We start from the raw sequence: 16,289 nt of genomic DNA on the forward strand, positions 1-16,289 counted from the left end.
GTTTTTTGGGGGGTTTTTTGCCTGAATTAGGGAAATATAGAGGAGAGGTAGGTTTGAGGTAGGAAAAAGAGTTCTCTCTGGGCCTGATGCCCTTGAGAGTTGGGCAGATGTCCATGGAAATGTCATTCCAGGACAGATGGGTGCTGGAGATACAGACGTGGGAACCACTGACATATAAGTGGATTTAGGGCCATGGGACTGGAGGAAGGAGCGTAGTGATGGAGCAGGAAGGGGACCGAGTCTTTCCGAGTGGCGTGGACTCGGGGCCTACTTGTGCCCCGGCCCGGCGCGGGCAGCGTGGTCGAGACTCCCAGGGCCCCACCATAACCACCACCACCACTACCAACACTACCTTTCCCTGGCAGACAAGCCAGAGCCGGAGCAGGCGATGGACGCCATGCTCCTCCTGACAGCAGTACTGGGGCGCTATGTGCCCGCCGGCGGCTCCAGCCCGCGCGGGCCAACCGTGGTGTCTGCGGCTTTGCCACCAGAGTTCGTGTGCACACCAAGTTCTACAGGGATCCCGTGGAGGCTGTGAAGGACATTTCGGATGGGGGGAAAATCATGGTCTGCGGCTTCCGGCTCTGTGGTATGCAGGAAAACCTGATTGGGGCGCTGCTCAAGACCCGTGTGAAGGACTTGACCGCGGTCAGCAGCAACGTGGGCGTGGACGACTTCGGGCTGGGCCTTTTACTGGCGACTAAGCAGATCAACTGCATCATCTGTTCCTACGTGGGCGAGAACGCGCTCTGCGGGCAGCAGTTCTAGGCGGGCGAGATGGAGCTAGAGCTGACGCCCCAGGGCACGCAGGCTGAGCGCCACCGAGCCGGCAGGGCCCGCCTTCTACGCGCCCATGGCCTACGGGACCCTAGCTCAGGAAGGATGCGCCCCCATCAGGTTCCACAAGGACAGCCACTTCGCCATCAAGAGTCAGCCCAGAGAGGGGAGGGAGTTTCACAGGGAACGCTATCTTTTGGAGCACGCCATCACAGCGGATTTTGCTTTGGTAAAAGAGTGGGAGGCCGACCCCATGCAGGAAACGTCATCTTCAAGGGCAGCGCCAGGAATTTCAACGTGCCCACGTGCAAGGCTGCAGAAACCTCCCTAGTAAAGGTTGAAGAAATTGTGGATGTGGGGTCGTTTGCTCCGAAGACGTCCATTCCTAACATTTATGTAGATCGCGTGATACAGGGGGCAAAATATGATAAAAGAATTGAGCATTTAACAAACCAGACAGAGGAAGATGGAAAAGACATGTCTGTGAAGGACACAAGGGCGCGAATCATCAAAAGGGCAGCTCTTGAATTTGAGGATGGCATGTATGCCAGTTTGGGCATAGGGATCCCCCTTCTGGCCAGCAACTACATCAGCCCCAATTTAGTTGTTCACCTTCACAGTGAAAATGGAATCCTGGGCTTGGGTCCATTCCCATTAGAAGAGGAGGTTGATGCAGATCTCATCAATGCGGGCAAGCAAACAGTCACCATCTTTCCTGGGGGCTGCTTTTTCTCCAGTGACGACTCATTTGCCATGATCCGAGCAGGACACATCCATCTAACCATGCTAGGAGCCATGCAAATATGGTGACCTGGCTAACTGGATGATCCCTGGAAAGAAGGTGAAGGGAATGGGGGGTGCAATGGATTCAGTGTCCAGTATCAAGACCAAAGTGGTGGTCACCATGCAGCACTGCACCAAGGCCAATGAACATAAAATCTTGGAGAAATGCATGATGCCCCTGACTGGGAAGCGGTGTGTAGGCCAAATCATCACGGAAAAAGCCATGTTTGACGTTCACAAGAAGAAAGAACTGACGCGGATTGAACTCTGGGAAGGCCTGACCGTGGAGGACATCCAAAAGAGCACAGGGAGCGCCTTTGCCATCTCACCCCATCTCAGACCCATGCAGCAGGTGGCAATCTAACCCAGAAGGAGACCGTAGTCACTGAGGCTATTTTTCATTTTTGCCTCACAGGATTTCATCCAAAGGAAGTCAGAAATTATACTTATCCTTTTCAAAATCCAGTCTGATGACCAGTTTTCTCCTGGCATCTCAGACTTTCTATACCTACATAGACTTTATTCTCTTGAAGGGGGTATGACTTTAATTAAAACAAAAGGAAAACATAGACGTTTGTCTTGTTTATTCCGTGAGTCCTAAGACAGCTCTGCTACAGTCACTGAGGACATTGGATGTCCTCTTCACTGTCTGTGATGTTTACGTTAAATTCTATGTAGCTTGAGAGGATCCCATAGGAAGAATTTTGTTGAAATGCCTTCCCTCATGAATGAATCATGAACGTAGGGGGGAAAATGATGAGGGAATAAGCTAAGAGTATAGCTAAGACACCATTTTACTAGTGCCATGAAAAACATATAAACATAAATGTCAATTTGTGATCAGAAGACATGCTATCTAAATGAAAGATTTTTTTTTTCCTTTGGTCCCTCTGACTTTTCTTCTGGGGCCTTTCATTTTGTTGCTACATTTTGTTTTTCTGTAGCCTCACCTCCTCCCCCCATATGCTTCATCCTCATAGCTAAATAGATGGTCTCTAGAAGGAAAGCAAGACTGCCTCGGTGGGACAGTGACCGGGTAATGGGATCGACTAAAGGGAGAGACACTGTGGGTGCTAACATGCCACCAGGAAGTTAACTCTGGGAATAAACAGTCCACCTGTGTGTTGCCAAGTGCTGCAGCTTATAATAGGAGGCGTTCTAGAAACCGACAGACTTAGATGGGTTTTGTCATCGTAACTCATAGTGTTCCTGTGTCGACCTGAACAGACACTTAGATCCTTCCTCTCTGTTGTGGAGCCCTAACTGGCCCCTGGTTGACATTCCCTTATAATCCAAGAGGGGCTGTGAGGTATTTCATCCTGAATCCATAGTCTGAAAGACTAGGAAGAAAAAATAAAAGAGTGTGTGTGTTTGTGGGGGGCGGGGTGGAGAATGGATGTCAAAGCCTGGAAAGGAGCTTGCATCCTCAGTGTAGATCTAGGGGGTGCACAATTGTCATGCGCATGCGCATTAGAGCAAGAAATTCCAGCTGGTCAAGGAAGGCCTTTCAGAGAGGCCTCACGATGGTCTCACCTGGAAGGAAGGGACAGACACTGGAATGGAGAGATGAGGGACCATGACCAGGTTGCGGGGTGGGGTGGGGGTGTTGGAATGGAATGTCATCAATGGGACAGTAGGATACCTTTGGGGGCTTCTGTGTGTCAGAACTTTCCAGCAGCAGCATGGAACAGGCAGAGGTTTCCAGGGGCAGATAAGCTAGTTAAGATAGTAGAAAGAAGAAAAAGGGTTGAACTCCCCATCCTCATGTGATGGAGTGACCTAAGGGACAAAAGCAAACCTGGTCCACAGCTGGGATTCCCTCCAAGCCTTCATCCAGGCAGGGATCCTGGGCCCCAGAGGATCCTGAGCTCCCACCTCTGCCTTTCTGGAATGGGGCCTGTCAGAGCTTGGCAACCTAGGGACCACCAACAAGACAGCCTGGGCCTTTTCACGACCAGCTGGAGGCAGAGAGCCTGCCCAAATATTGGGTTGAGCAAAAAGCAGAGCTGAAAGGGAGGGGTCACTCTGGTGTCTGGAAGGAGGGGCAAGGGGTCCTTTCCCAGACTTCCCAGATTAGGATCTGAAAGATCAGGTGTCAGTCCCCTTGCCACATCCCGCAGCCAGGCCTCTGCACAGTTTGCTGGGAAGGGTAGGATTGTCCTGGCTCTGATGCAGATTGCTTGGCACCTTGCACAGATACTGCTGTTCAAGGGCAGCAGCACACAGGCCTGGAGGGCTGCCCAGGTCTGAGGCGGTCCCCAGGGTTGGCCGGCTGTGGAGCTTCACCCCAGGGCCGTGTTGATGACGGTCACGCCCACTCCTGTCTGCTCTGTTGCCTCCTCATCCTTGTCTTTCCCCTCTGCTCGCAGAGCTTTCATGTGTCTTGTGGCTCTGCACCTCAGTACTGTGACTTGTCATGACCCAAACGCTCCCGAATGGCTTCTGTCTGGGGTCCTTCCAGCATCAGCTCCTGCAGCTGAAGACTCCTGTCTCAGCAGGATCAGTCATGAGTGGATTCTCTGATGGGCCCAGCACATTGTTTTGTGGCAGGTGATGTCATAGGTCAAAGGTTAGCCTCAGGATTAATTAGTTGTGCAATCCAGTATGCCCCATGGACACAGGTCTAAAGCACAGCTGTTTAAGAGCTGACCTTTGAGCAAGACTATGGGTGGGGCAGGCAATGTCCTTGACCTGTAGTGTATAATGGAGAATCATATTAGACCTGTTAATAGAACAAATACATATACCTACGTATGTGTACATCTGTACACTGTATACATAAATGCATGCATGCATGTTTCTGTATGCACAGACGTGTGTGCATGTGCATGTGGATATCAGAGTTGCAACATTGAGGGGAAATGTACACGGCAGTGGAACACTTGGCACTGTGTTTTAAGCAACAGAAAAGTGAGTTAGTAATCATGCTCTTGGTGTTTAGTGTAAGAAAATTCCACAGGAAAAGCAAATGAAGAGGTTCTGTCGCATTCTCATCCTTATAATGAAAGCCAGGAAGTAACCTGAATGTATAACGATAAGCTAATCGCTAAGTAAATTGTGCTGTATGAGTGATATTTCTTCTCAGAAGTCTCTTTAGAGTTGTTATCATATTGCTTTGACAATTAAAACATCAACAGTTCATTTGGGACGACAAAGAGGTCCAGGAAGATAGTTTCCTTGGTGGAGTCGACATTTACAGGGCTAATGAGTGTGTTTTTTATGGTGTCCTCAGTCTTTAAGTGGTTATGGGGTAAAATCCCTTTTTTATAGGCATCTCTGTACCTGGAGCCCAGGCCCCAATTGTGTCCCTTCCCACAGCCCTTTCTTTCTTTTTTTAACCACTAACTGGGCCTTGTGGGTAAGAACTTGGGCTCTGGGACTTTGGTGCAGTGTCTCTATCCCACGGAGCCTGGTATCTCATTTATGGCCTCAGGGAACAGTGAGTGCTCCGCTTTTGGGGGCTGCTCGTCAGAACAAGCACTCGCCACGCCCCGGCAGCTGCTCCAATCAGCTGGGTGTTATCAATCCTACATTAACCGCCCCAGAAAGCATGGGTGGCTGGGCTAGTCCTCGGGCCTAGGAGTCCTCAGACCGAGGTGGGAACCCTGGTTCTGAGAGTCCCTGGCTGTGTGGCTCTGGGCCGTCATGCAGTGACTCTGAAGGTTCTCAGTGACACATGAGGTCCAGGATTACTGTCAAGACAAGTGGGACCATCGGTGTGAAATGACGTTGAAACCTGTACATGACTGTCACCAACACTAACCCTGCGGTTCACCAGCCCTCCTTCCACCGTCTCCCTCAGGCCTGCCTGGGGGCAGGGGCTGCACTGGGGACTCCGGGCTTCAGATGAGGAAACTGAGGCACAGTGGGTCCCCCTCAGGCCTTCAGCCCCTGTGCTCCTGGGCCCGCCCAGGCCCCGGCAGAGGTCCCTGCTGTGTCCATGTATAAGGCCACCGCCCTTGAGTGACCGCCCTTCTCCTCTCTCTGTCTCAGGTCACAGCGTGGATCCTGGCCTGGCCGGTCTGCTGGGGCAACGGGCGCCGCGCTCCAAACAGCCTTTCATGGTCACTTTTTTCAGGGCGAGCCCCAGCCCTGTCCGAGCCCCTCGGGCAGTGAGGCCCCTGAGGAAGAGGCTGTCGAAAAAAACCAACGAGCTGCCGCAGCCGAACAAGCTCCCAGGGATCTTTGGTGAGGTCTGGGGCTGGCCCGGGTCTGAGCCCACAGGCTTTTGGCCGAGAACCAGTGGTGGTGACACAACCCTCTACCCCTCAGTAGGGTTCAAGCCGATGGTCACCCTCCAGCCACCTTTCCTGACACCCTCCTTTTGCCCCATGCCTCTGGGGACCAACTACACTGTCTCTGAGGCCTCTCTGCCACCCAGGAGTCCCTTCTCTGCCCTCCCCTGGCTCACCAGGCCTTCCCTGGAATCTCTACCAGAATCCAGTGCCTCTTCCTCCAGGCAGCACCACCCCTGGTGGCCCTTGTTTCTTCCCCAGTTCCCCTGTGGGATGCACAGTGGTTTAGGTGAAGGTCTCCCGGCCAGTCTCAGCCCCCGGGGATCAGGGATGGTCCTTACCCCACTACGGGCCTTCCTTTCCTGCATGGGAGTCGGCCCTTTGGCTGACCTCAGTGTGAGCTGCGTGACCTGTGGAATCAGGAGAGGTGAGGTGCCTCAGGAGGAAAGGAGGAGGTGCCGCAGCCTAATGGCTGAGGGTCCCCAGGGCTGTTTATTGGAGCATCAGGAGGCCCACAGGTTGAAAGTCAGGGGAGGGTGAGCTGAGCGCGGGGTTACTCTGGAGCCATTGGGAGCGTCTGGAGCCATTGGAGGTTCTTGAGCAGGGTCATGGCACCAGCAGAGCTGCAGGGATGGGCTTTAGGAGACCAAGTGATTCAGTTTCCCATCATTCATTTATTCCATAAATGTGCCCATCAGGGCGTCCCCTGCCCTGGGAGTCCCCTGTGGTAGCTGCACAGAGCAGGACCCCAGAAAAGACCTTGCACCATCTGTCCCCTGCAGATAACGTCCACGGCTCCCACGGTCGGCAGGTTTGCCGTCGGCACGAGCTCTATGTCAGCTTCCAGGACCTCGGCTGGCTGGTAATTTCTACTCTTCTCCTTCTTTCTTAAATGACCATCCCCACCTGAAGATCGTAAGAGTATCTCGAGGAGGAGGCAGAATTATGGGGAATGCCATTTTCTCATGTATTGTTTCTTCTGTGTTTTCCAAGTTTTCTAAAGGGAGAATATGTTACTTTTATAGTGAGAAAGTGTTTTCTGATAAAAGCCATGAAAATGGAGACAATCTGAATCCTGAGCCATAAAATGTCAGAGCTCCAACAGGGAAATTGAGCCAGGGTGGCAGTGCCTCTGTGCCTTTGCTGTGACGACGGCAGCCACAGGAGACGGGGGTGGGGGTGGGGGACAGGCTGGGAGGACGTGCTGAGTGCTGGTGCAGGTGAAGGGGAAAGCTTGTTTCCAGTCCTGTCTGCTGAAGGGTCTTCAGGTGGATGTCAGGTGTCTGGGGGACGGCCCGCGAGGGGCCCGAGGGTGGTTTGATGGGGCCCTGAGGCTGAGGGAGGGTAAGGGGCAGCCCTGAGTCGTCCCGTGACAGGTGCTGGACAGGGGGAGCTTGGGAGGAGACACATGATGGGACTCGCCTTCTTCCGTTCTCCCCCTTCTCCCCCAGGACTGGGTCATTGCCCCCCAAGGCTACTCAGCCTATTACTGTGAGGGAGAGTGCTCCTTCCCACTGGACTCCTGCATGAACGCCACCAACCACGCCATCCTGCAGTCCCTGGTCAGTACCTCGCCGTCCTGCCTGGACCCTGGGGGGAGGGTGTGCTGAGGAGAGGGCCTCAGAAAGCCAGGAGGCGATGGGAGCACCTGCTTGGGTCCCGGGGAGCTTTCTCTGCATGGAGCCTTTGCTGCGTGCACGTGTGCTTACATCCCACACCTGTGTACAGGCTGGCCCCTGTGTGGTCACGCTGTGTGTGCAGACTCAGTGCTGGTGCACACACACGAGCACACACATGCGCGTGGGGACATGCAGGTATGTGTGGTGGGACCCAGGCTCATACAGGCAGCCCACTAGTGGTCACAAGCACACATATACAGAACAGGTGTGCATCCCACCTGGGCACCGGTGTGCTCTGAACACGTGTACTGTGCACACTGGTGTGTTTCACCTCCTGTGACACGTGCACATGGGTGAGAGACAGGTGTGTGTTCACCCACCGCATCATGGCGTGTGCAGGGCGAGTCACTCGTGTGCCCATGTGCCCATGTGCCGTGTGCTGGGGGGCTGTTCTGGGCTTGGGCTCCGCCTTCCGTTTACTCCCCGTTGGCTCTTTCTCCTGGTCCTCCCAGCTCTTGGTTTTCCACAGATGTTGTGCTTTTTGATGCCCTGGTGTCTGCGGTAACTTTAAATGAGGAAAAATGTGTCTGTGAGGAATATCGTTGCTGCTGCTTATTGCTCAGTGTTTAAATGTTTGCTGTGCTGAGACTTCTTTCTAGAATGTTTACCTAGACTGCCTAGTACCTAGTATCCCCAGCCTTGTGTTTACCTCATAAGAAGTTGTCAAGGTGATGCCTTAGGGTGAGAGTAAATGTAACAAAAGAGGCTTCAACCCTGTAATACCTCCTTTCTCAATGTCAAGTGGGATTTGCTGGCCCCAAGGGGCTGCCTTCCTCGGAGAAGCCGAGGGCTGACAGGCTGCGTCCTCCAGCACGTGCGTCTCCCAGCACCCCCGAGAGGGATGCGGGGTGTCGACTGCACCTGCACCTCCAGGGCCGTCCCACCTCACCCCTGCCCCACCCGAGCCCACAGACCCCAGGATAGCTCCGCAGGAGCGAGCGCTCAGGCTGGGCTGGGTGCAGAAAGGCCGCGGCTGCGCTCTCAGGAAGGCTGTCAGTGACCTCAGGAGCCAAGGCCAGGCCAAGACGGTGGGTCCTGTGAGAAGGGAGGACGCGGCCTCAGCACGAGGAGGAGGTTCTTTCCAGGCGGAAGGATCCAGTGCGCAGGCCCCAGGACAGGAGCCGCTGGGAGGGCTCAGGGCCCACAAGGAGGCAGGGCTGGAGAGCAGCGAAAGAAGGCTAAGGGAGGTTACTCTGGGCGGGGCCGGGGCCACCAACATAGGCCTAGGGGTCCCTGGTAAGGTGGCAGGTGAGTGGATTGAATCCCAAGTAAAGTGAGAAGGCTTTGCAGGGTTTCAGCAAAGGAGTGTTATGATCTGACTCTCGAGAAGCATCACTCGGGCTGCGGTGAGAGGATGGGAGGCTGGACCATGGGTGGAAGGTGGAGGCCAGGAGAGTGAGGAGGCTGCTGCGGTCACCTGACAAGAGGACCTGGGTGGCTGCTGGGTGGCGAGCAGTGACTGAGGCCACAGGATGGTGGAGGCAGGGCCCCTGTCAGGAGCGACTGGAGGGAGGGCCAAGGGCAGGAACCAGGGGCCTCCAGGGAGGGCTGAGCGACCTGGTGGGTGCGGCCTGTGGGCTGAGGAATCAGTCATCTGCTTCTGCCACACGTTTGAGGCCTGATGTGACCCCATGTGGCCAAGTGGGAAGGTGGCGGGATCCCCGAGTCGACTTCAGAGGAGGCCAGGGTGAAGCTCTGAACTGGGAGACGTGGCCCGAGGCTGGTCTTCGGGTCTTGAGAACAGATGAGGTTCCCTGGGGACAAAGCAGGTACAGGATAGGAGAGGCCTGGGAAACAAGGGAGCCCTGGAGAGAATGGGGGAGTCGTTTGGGGGGCCTTGAGGCATTTGGGGGCCAAGAGAAGGAAGGTGTCCCTCCAGGCTTACCCTCCAGGTCGTTCTCCACGCAGTAGCTGGGTGGTCTCACAAAAGCACAGACCTGACCTCATCTCAGCTGAGAAACTTCCCTTCCTGCACCATTATCTCCAGGAGGCAGTCGGAGCCCTCAGCTGGGATGCGGGGCCCCTCATTAGCCGCCTTGCCGACCTCACCAACGTCCCCCCGCACCCATCCCCCTGCCTTCCTCTCCCTGCACACGCTCAGTGCCAGCACATGCCCTGGGTCTCCTGCCTCCCTGCCTTTGCACTTGCCGTTCTACCTGGAGGGCTTCCCCCTCTACCCTGGGCCCAGCCAGCTCCTGCCTGCCCTACATGCCTCATCTGCGGGCCTTCCCTGCCAGGGGTGGTCACCAGCGCTCAATGCCCCACAGCGCTGAGGGCCCGCTGTGATTGTTGTGTCACTTCCAGGGGTCCCGGTTGTCTATTGGAGTGTTCCCCATGTCCCTTTCCTCCCCCCGAATATGGGAACAGGAACCATGTCTGGGACGTTTCTGTGCTCCCCGTCCTGGTGTGGCAAGCACAAGGCACGTGTCCGATACATTTGTGTTGGACATGAGAAAAGTAGCATTATACCCATTTGGCAGAGGAGAAAAGTGAGGCCCACAGGTGAGAGAAATGTACCTAAAGTAACAGAACCTTCATCTCCTAGTGGCTCAAAAGCAAATTCAATGGAATGGCACATTAGACTCCACAAATCAACCTGTTTGGTGCCAGATGGTATACAAGGCTGTTTCTCTTTCTGTCACTGATCTGATACAGCTCCGGTCTAGGGTGGAGTCGCAGAATGGCAGCACCTGTGTGGTACCTGATTTCTGTCTCCAATGTCCCAACTCAGGAAAGGCCCTCCCTGGTTTCCAGCCACTTAGAGCCCCATGGCTGGCGCACGAGCGTGGTGTCACCTGGTTTTTTTCACGTGGGTCTATGAATGCCAAGCCCAGACAGCACATGTGGAGTGCCAGTGGCCCCCACGTCCCATTCTGGCTGGACATCTTCAAAGAGGCCTCAGCTTCCTCAGCGGGTACAGAGGAGCCCTGGGCCTCGAGCCAGCCCAGTGCCCACTGACAGTCCTGGCAGGCTGGCTCAGACCTGGGGCTCCCAGGACAGGGCTGGGCATTGGGGAACGGGAGCCAGGCTGCCGAGCAGGGTCCCCCTGACAGCCTCATCCAGGTCCTGCTCAGCAGCCTCCATGAGGGCCGAGCAGGCCTGGGCCCTCGGAGTGGCCACGACGCAGGAGATGGAAGCAGGTTTCCTTTCCTGTCCTGCCCCCGACAGCTCGGGGCTGCCTTCATGGCCCATCCGTGTGGGGCCCGATGAGGAGTCCAGTGTAAACTCAGCTCATCCTGCCAAGCAAGTCTCAGGATGTTTGTCTGGAGGCCGAAATAGCTCCCTCAGTCAGGCTCTTCTTTGGTGGGTAAAGCTGTTTAGGAGGAGGGCGTGGGGCCACTACACCCAGGTCCAAGTCCTGCCACAGGCCCCGGGGCCCGTGTGCCCTCAGTTTCTTCATCTCCCAGAGTAATACTTAGCCTTAGAAGCTGTTAGGAGGGGTGAAAAGTGCTTTGAGAAACAATGGTGCAGAACACCCAGGGTGAACCTAGAATCCTCGGCTTCGCCGGTTGTCCCACGACTCTCAGCTCCCAGAGGAGGAGGAGAAAGAGCATGAACAGTGCAGGCAGACAAGACAGCGTCAGGGACGTTACAGAAGCACAGAGAAGAGGGAGGCGTGGAGGGGACCCCAGAGGGTCAGTGCTTCAGGGGCACCAGGCAGAGGGACCGGTCACCAGGCGCACCTTGTTTGGGGACCAGCAGGGTCTAAGGGGAGTGGACGTGGCAGGGAGCAGGTGGGTGCCCAGGTGGCGCTCTGAGAGCCTCGGGGGGAAGGGGTCAAGGAGGGCAGGGTTGGGCACATGTGCACGTGACGCCTTTCCTGGCTGGAGAATGGAGGCTCCAGGGGCAGGCAGGAGCGGGGGGCCAGGGCCGGGGCCGGGACGGAGGGTCCTGGGAGGCCAGCGTGCTCATGCCTCTGCCTGCCGCCCCTCCCTGGCAGGTGCACTTGATGAAGCCAGACGCAGTCCCCAAGGCGTGCTGTGCGCCCACCAAGCTGAGCGCCACCTCCGTGCTCTACTATGACAGCAGCAACAACGTCATCCTGCGCAAACACCGCAATATGGTGGTCAAGGCCTGCGGCTGCCACTGAGGCCCTGCCCTCGGGAGGCTGCAGCCTCCACCTGGCTCAGGCCCCTCTCCGGGGGCAGGAGACCTTCAAATGCCATCACAGTTCCGGCGCAGGTGCAGGGTGGGACCTCATCCCTCTGCCCATGTCCAGCTCGGTCTGGTCGTCTCCAGGCCCCTCTGCCCGTCCCCACACCCTGTAGAGCCGGAGGCACAAGCAGGCTTGGTGAGCGACGGCACTGTCTGCGGTCAGCACACAGGCCTATCTTAGGACCTGCCCTGGCCGTCCTGGCCCACACTGTGGCTGCCAGGGAATCATCTGAGTTGCACCTGGAGTGGAAGTGGGGCTGGTTGGGCTTTGCGTCACTCACCACAGGGTTTAGGTCGGGCATTTCCGGGGCATAAACATGTACATGCCCTCAGTACAGTGTATTACTGGGCTCCTAACTTGGCCCACTGCCAGTTAGCACATTAGAAAAACAACAAGCTGGATGCGCCTCTTGCCCTGGGCCTTCCCTTCTCCTGCCTGGGGAAGAGGTGTGACCCCCCGAGAAGCAGCGCCTTGAGGGCTTCCAGTTCCCTCGCCGCCTCCATGTGGGGCTCAGCACTGAGACAAAGGGAACTTGGCCAAAGCAAGGACAATTTGTGCAGTCAGTGGTCCTGGCAGACGCACAGATGCCACCACCGCCTATGCCCTTGCCCACAGCCATCAGCAATCAGCCGAGGCACTTTTTCCACGGAGTCTGAAGACACTCGACACAACACATTAGGCACCCACCAGCCATTCAGAGTTGAACTGGTTTCCTACTCCTGCCATGCTAAGGAGCAATCAATCCATTCCACCGTGTGCGGTGCCTGGGCCGCCTCTGGCCAGGCGTGGGGAGACGGTCAGTGTCTACTGGAGTCTAGGAGGTAAGAGCAGGCTGGTCACCCCGTGTGCCTGAGTCCTGTGCTGTTTTTTTTTTTTTTTTTTTTGGTCGGGGGACCTCTGGGCCAAAGAAAAGGCCCCTGTCCCAGGGGAATGACAGGTGGTAATTAGGCTGAGCTGGGTGGGGAAGTTCCCAGAAACCACTGTTCTCCTTGGAGCAGCAGAAGCAGTTGGAGTGTTTATTTGATTTCTGACTTGCTAAGCCTATAATTTACCTGCTGGAGCAGACAGAGTCCAGCTGCCTGAACCCTGAAATACTGTGTCATTAATAGCAGGTCCTGGGCCTGCCCCAACCCACAGGCACAGCCCACAGAGGCAGAATGACCCATGTGCCCAAGGACACACATCCCTGGAATACACTGCACCCTGAGGACAGGTTCCCGGAGAGCAGGGGTGGAGGCTGGGGCCACGCTGCGGGTCAGCAGTCCCCCCACCTGGACCTGGGAGGGACTCTGGAAGCGAGTACAGAGGAAGGAAACCCCCCCCCCCCATGTACACAGGGGGCTGGTCCAGATTGGAAGGTACTGAGTTCCCCATTGGCCTGGGGCTTCAAGCTCAAGTTGGCAGAAATTGGACCAAGCACTGGCCAGGATGTCTGGAGACCTGCATTCCAGTTCCAACTCAGTCCTGCTTGTTGTCTGGACAAGTCCTCTTCCTGATTCAGACTTGAGTTTTCCATCTGTGACATGAGGACACAGGATTCTTCCGTCTCCAAAGGCCCTTCGAGCTAGAGAATCTTCCTGCCACCCTGACTCCTCTCTCTGAGTCAAGTGCCAGCTGCCATAGGACGTAAAGCCTGCCACGTCAGGACCTTATTTAACAGTTCTCTCCTCCCAGATCAGGGCAGTGGAGGCTTGGAAACTTCTGACAGATGTCAACGTTTGGTCTCGTCAAGGCCTAGCACGTAACCCGGCATGGTTTGGGGGCATCAGGAAAATGTGTGAAATGAATGTTTTAAAGATGTGGACCCCTCGCCCATCGGTGCGCTGACCAGGAACGCGAGGATCGTGACAGGACTTCCTTTTCATGCAGTCAAGCTGAAAATGCAGCGGTCACGGCCATCCTGAGCCTTCCAGCACCTTCGGCCATCCAGGCGGCCACCACAGGAAATCCAATAGAAAAGGCCTCAGAGAAGGGAGACCCTTATGGACACAAAGCCGATGAGGTGGCAGCGTTCCGCTACCAAGGCCATTTTATTTATCTGGGTGCCCCTGGCAGCCCAGGTTACATTCAAGGATGCATATTAGAAGCATAAATAAGGGCGGGAAACTCAGGCCCACTGACAGCAAAGTAAAACACTGACATGAAAGGAAGAAGCAAATGGCCCAGTCGGGGGCCATGCAGTGTGGGGCAAACTGCCCTGCCTGCCTCGCCCCCCACCCTCCCAGCACACATCTTCACAATCACACTCAGCTTTGGCCTTGATGCCAGCTCTTCAGGTAAGCCTCTATTTTTGTGTGTCTCTGTGTAGGGAAGTGGGTAACATGCTCCAAGAAATTCCCTACAATTTCACAGGAAAAGAGGCTGGGAACAGGAGAGAGCAGGTTTTGGAGTCAGCAGACCTGGCATCAAATCCTGGCTCTGCCTCGTTAATTTCAATAAGTTAGATAACCTCTGAGTTAAAGGTCCTTCCTCTGCAGAAAGGGGTACTGGTTCTGCCCTTGGAAGGCTGTGATGGGGCTCAGGCCTGTCCGCAGAGCACTGAGCACCATGTCTGAACATGTGTGTGGAGTGGAGCATCTGTTACTGGTCTGACCATAAAAGGATTTGCAAATGTGGGCCTCCTTGTGTGACTTCCTATTAAAACTTGCTCTTCCCAGAATGTGTTTGGGAGGTGCTGCTGTATTTATTTCAAAGCTATGCTTTTCCTAAGAAATCTAAACTTGGTCATTTCCTGGGATGAGGTGTGGCCTTGCAGCCTCCTGTGCCTGTGAACAGAGCCCTGGCTGGCAGTGACCTGCAGGGGCCCCCAGCCCCACCCCTCCCGCAGCCCTGCCAGAGTGCAGTGCCCACCTGCAGCCTCACAGGAAGCTAAAGGGACAAATTTTCTGGGGTTTCTCTTCTTACTGGGAAGCCTTGAGCATTTGATTCTTTGTTAAGTTTTTCCTCACTTAAGAAAATATTACACGTATGCCAGGGAAATTGTTGAAAATAAAAAACAATACAAACATGCATAATCCCACCAGAGATAACCCATTGTTAATAATTCCTTCTAGTCTTTTCCTTGGCACATATGTAATTGTCTTCATACATAATATATGGATATTTTATAAAGTTAGGATTATATTCTGTGCACTGCTTGTTGATCTGATTTATTCAATTTGATACATTTTCAAAATTTCTATTATTAAATATTCTTTGAAAACCGTTTCTAATAGCATTCTGTGCCTTGCCTCTGCCTTAGTTTTTTCATTGCAAACCAGGTCTCACCATTCCTTCCCCGGAGGCCGGCATGGGGCCCCCATGACCCTCCCGTCGAGTACCGCCCAGCATCGGGAAGCAGCCGACACTTGCATGGTCACTGGGCTGCCATTAGCCCGGAATCCCTGGACCTGGCACCGCACCTCTGAGTCTCAGGTTACCACCCGTACAAGGGTCACGGGTGCACTCGGGGTAACTTCCGGGGAAGCCCTTGCACAGCACAGGGTGACCAATTGCCACACTGGTCCCCCACCCACTGGCCTCCTGGCCTGTCCACTGGTCCCACCTTCCCAGGGCAACCAGGGAAGCACAGTAAGTGACAAGGTCATGCCCATAACCTCTCCCCGTCTCACAGGGTGTGAGATCAGTCTGCTCCACGTCCCTGCGTGTCCTACCCAGAGTGGCCACACTGAGTACTTCACACACATCCTCGTCCCTCTTAGATGTCACACCAGTCCTGAATGACTGCCTTTCTCCTGGCCTCACTGCTGCCCATCCCAACAGCCGTGACTGACCACCCAGGAGAGGGACACCTAAGTTAAGGAGGGTCTAAGTGAGGGTCTCTGTTGGGAATACTGCCAGTAGTAAATCCTGGCCACAGGAGCGGGCCTCAGCCAACCGAAGGGGAGAAGCCCCACCTGAAGGCAGACCCAGGCTGGCTCAGGGTGCCAGAGGTAGAGCTAGCACCTATCCCTCTGCAGGAGCCGGCCTGGGGTCACTGGGGACACGGGCCAACAGGCTTCTCCCCTTTCCTCCAGGCTCAACCTGATCTTAACCCAAAAGAAGAGCCAGGCCAGCCCAGCAGTTTCGTTTCTGAGTGTCGAGATTTGATTCAGATAGAACTACTGGCAGGTGGCAGGAGAACAGGTGGCAGTCCTGAAGGAGGTTTCTGGTGACTGATGGTTTCTGGTGCTCAGCCCCAGCTCCTGAGAGATTCTGGGAGGTGGCCTGGCTGATTGAAAACTGGTACAGGGTGAGAGACCAGCCTAGCGCAGGCCATAAACTGGAGCCAGACTTTGATTTCCAGGTGGGACTGGGGTGAGGTAGGAACCACCTGTGGCTTGTTTCTTATGTGTCTCCAGGACTAAACACAGTGCCTGGCAAAAGCGCCCTGGGTACTTTACAGTAATACAATTCTATTAGTTCAATGAATGAAGGAGTGAATGGGCCGCTGAGACTGATTACTGGTGCCCATCAGACCCAAGACCAGCAGGTGTGAGGGCAGGAACAGAGTATGGCTAACCCAAATCGCCTGCCTTGTAGCAGGAGCAAGAGAGAGGACAGAGGCACTTTTGCACCTGCTCTAACCTCTACAGTGGTCAGGATATGCCCTCAGAGACAGCCTGGGGAGGACAGATGCAGCAGGGGAGGCACTCTGGTCTGTGCTAGCAGGACGACCCA

General features: G+C 55.1%; 2 protein-coding genes across 6 annotated transcripts in view; both read left to right on the plus strand.

The window, feature by feature from the left end:
• BMP8A (bone morphogenetic protein 8a) overlaps positions 1–16,195 on the plus strand; it is a 35,049-nt gene extending 18,854 nt beyond the window's left edge. The window contains exons 4-8 of one of the 5 annotated variants that reach the window (XR_012497172.1): positions 5,554–5,748; positions 6,578–6,657; positions 7,247–7,357; positions 11,415–13,906; positions 14,891–16,195. Coding sequence is in view for 1 of the 5 variants with exons in the window: in XM_074334464.1 (XP_074190565.1) it covers positions 5,554–5,748; positions 6,578–6,657; positions 7,247–7,357; positions 11,415–11,564 (536 nt within the window). In the remaining 4 variants the exon portion in view is untranslated. Of the gene's footprint in view, positions 1–5,553; positions 5,749–6,577; positions 6,658–7,246; positions 7,358–11,414; positions 14,838–14,890 lie in introns of those variants that run through there. The other 4 variants (XR_012497173.1, XR_012497174.1, XR_012497175.1 and 1 more) reach the window with 4 other exon arrangements.
• On the plus strand, positions 348–2,878 carry OXCT2 (3-oxoacid CoA-transferase 2). Its single transcript, XM_019718779.2, is given in 5 exon segments — positions 348–449; positions 452–833; positions 835–1,027; positions 1,030–1,574; positions 1,576–2,878. Coding segments are annotated over 5 exon segments (1,530 nt in total). The 5' UTR covers positions 348–388; the 3' UTR covers positions 1,925–2,878.
• Positions 16,196–16,289: the final 94 nt, after the last annotated feature.

The sequence above is a fragment of the Rhinolophus sinicus genome, linkage group LG06, assembly GCF_036562045.2.
Source record: "Rhinolophus sinicus isolate RSC01 linkage group LG06, ASM3656204v1, whole genome shotgun sequence".
NCBI classification, from domain to species: domain Eukaryota; kingdom Metazoa; phylum Chordata; class Mammalia; order Chiroptera; family Rhinolophidae; genus Rhinolophus; species Rhinolophus sinicus.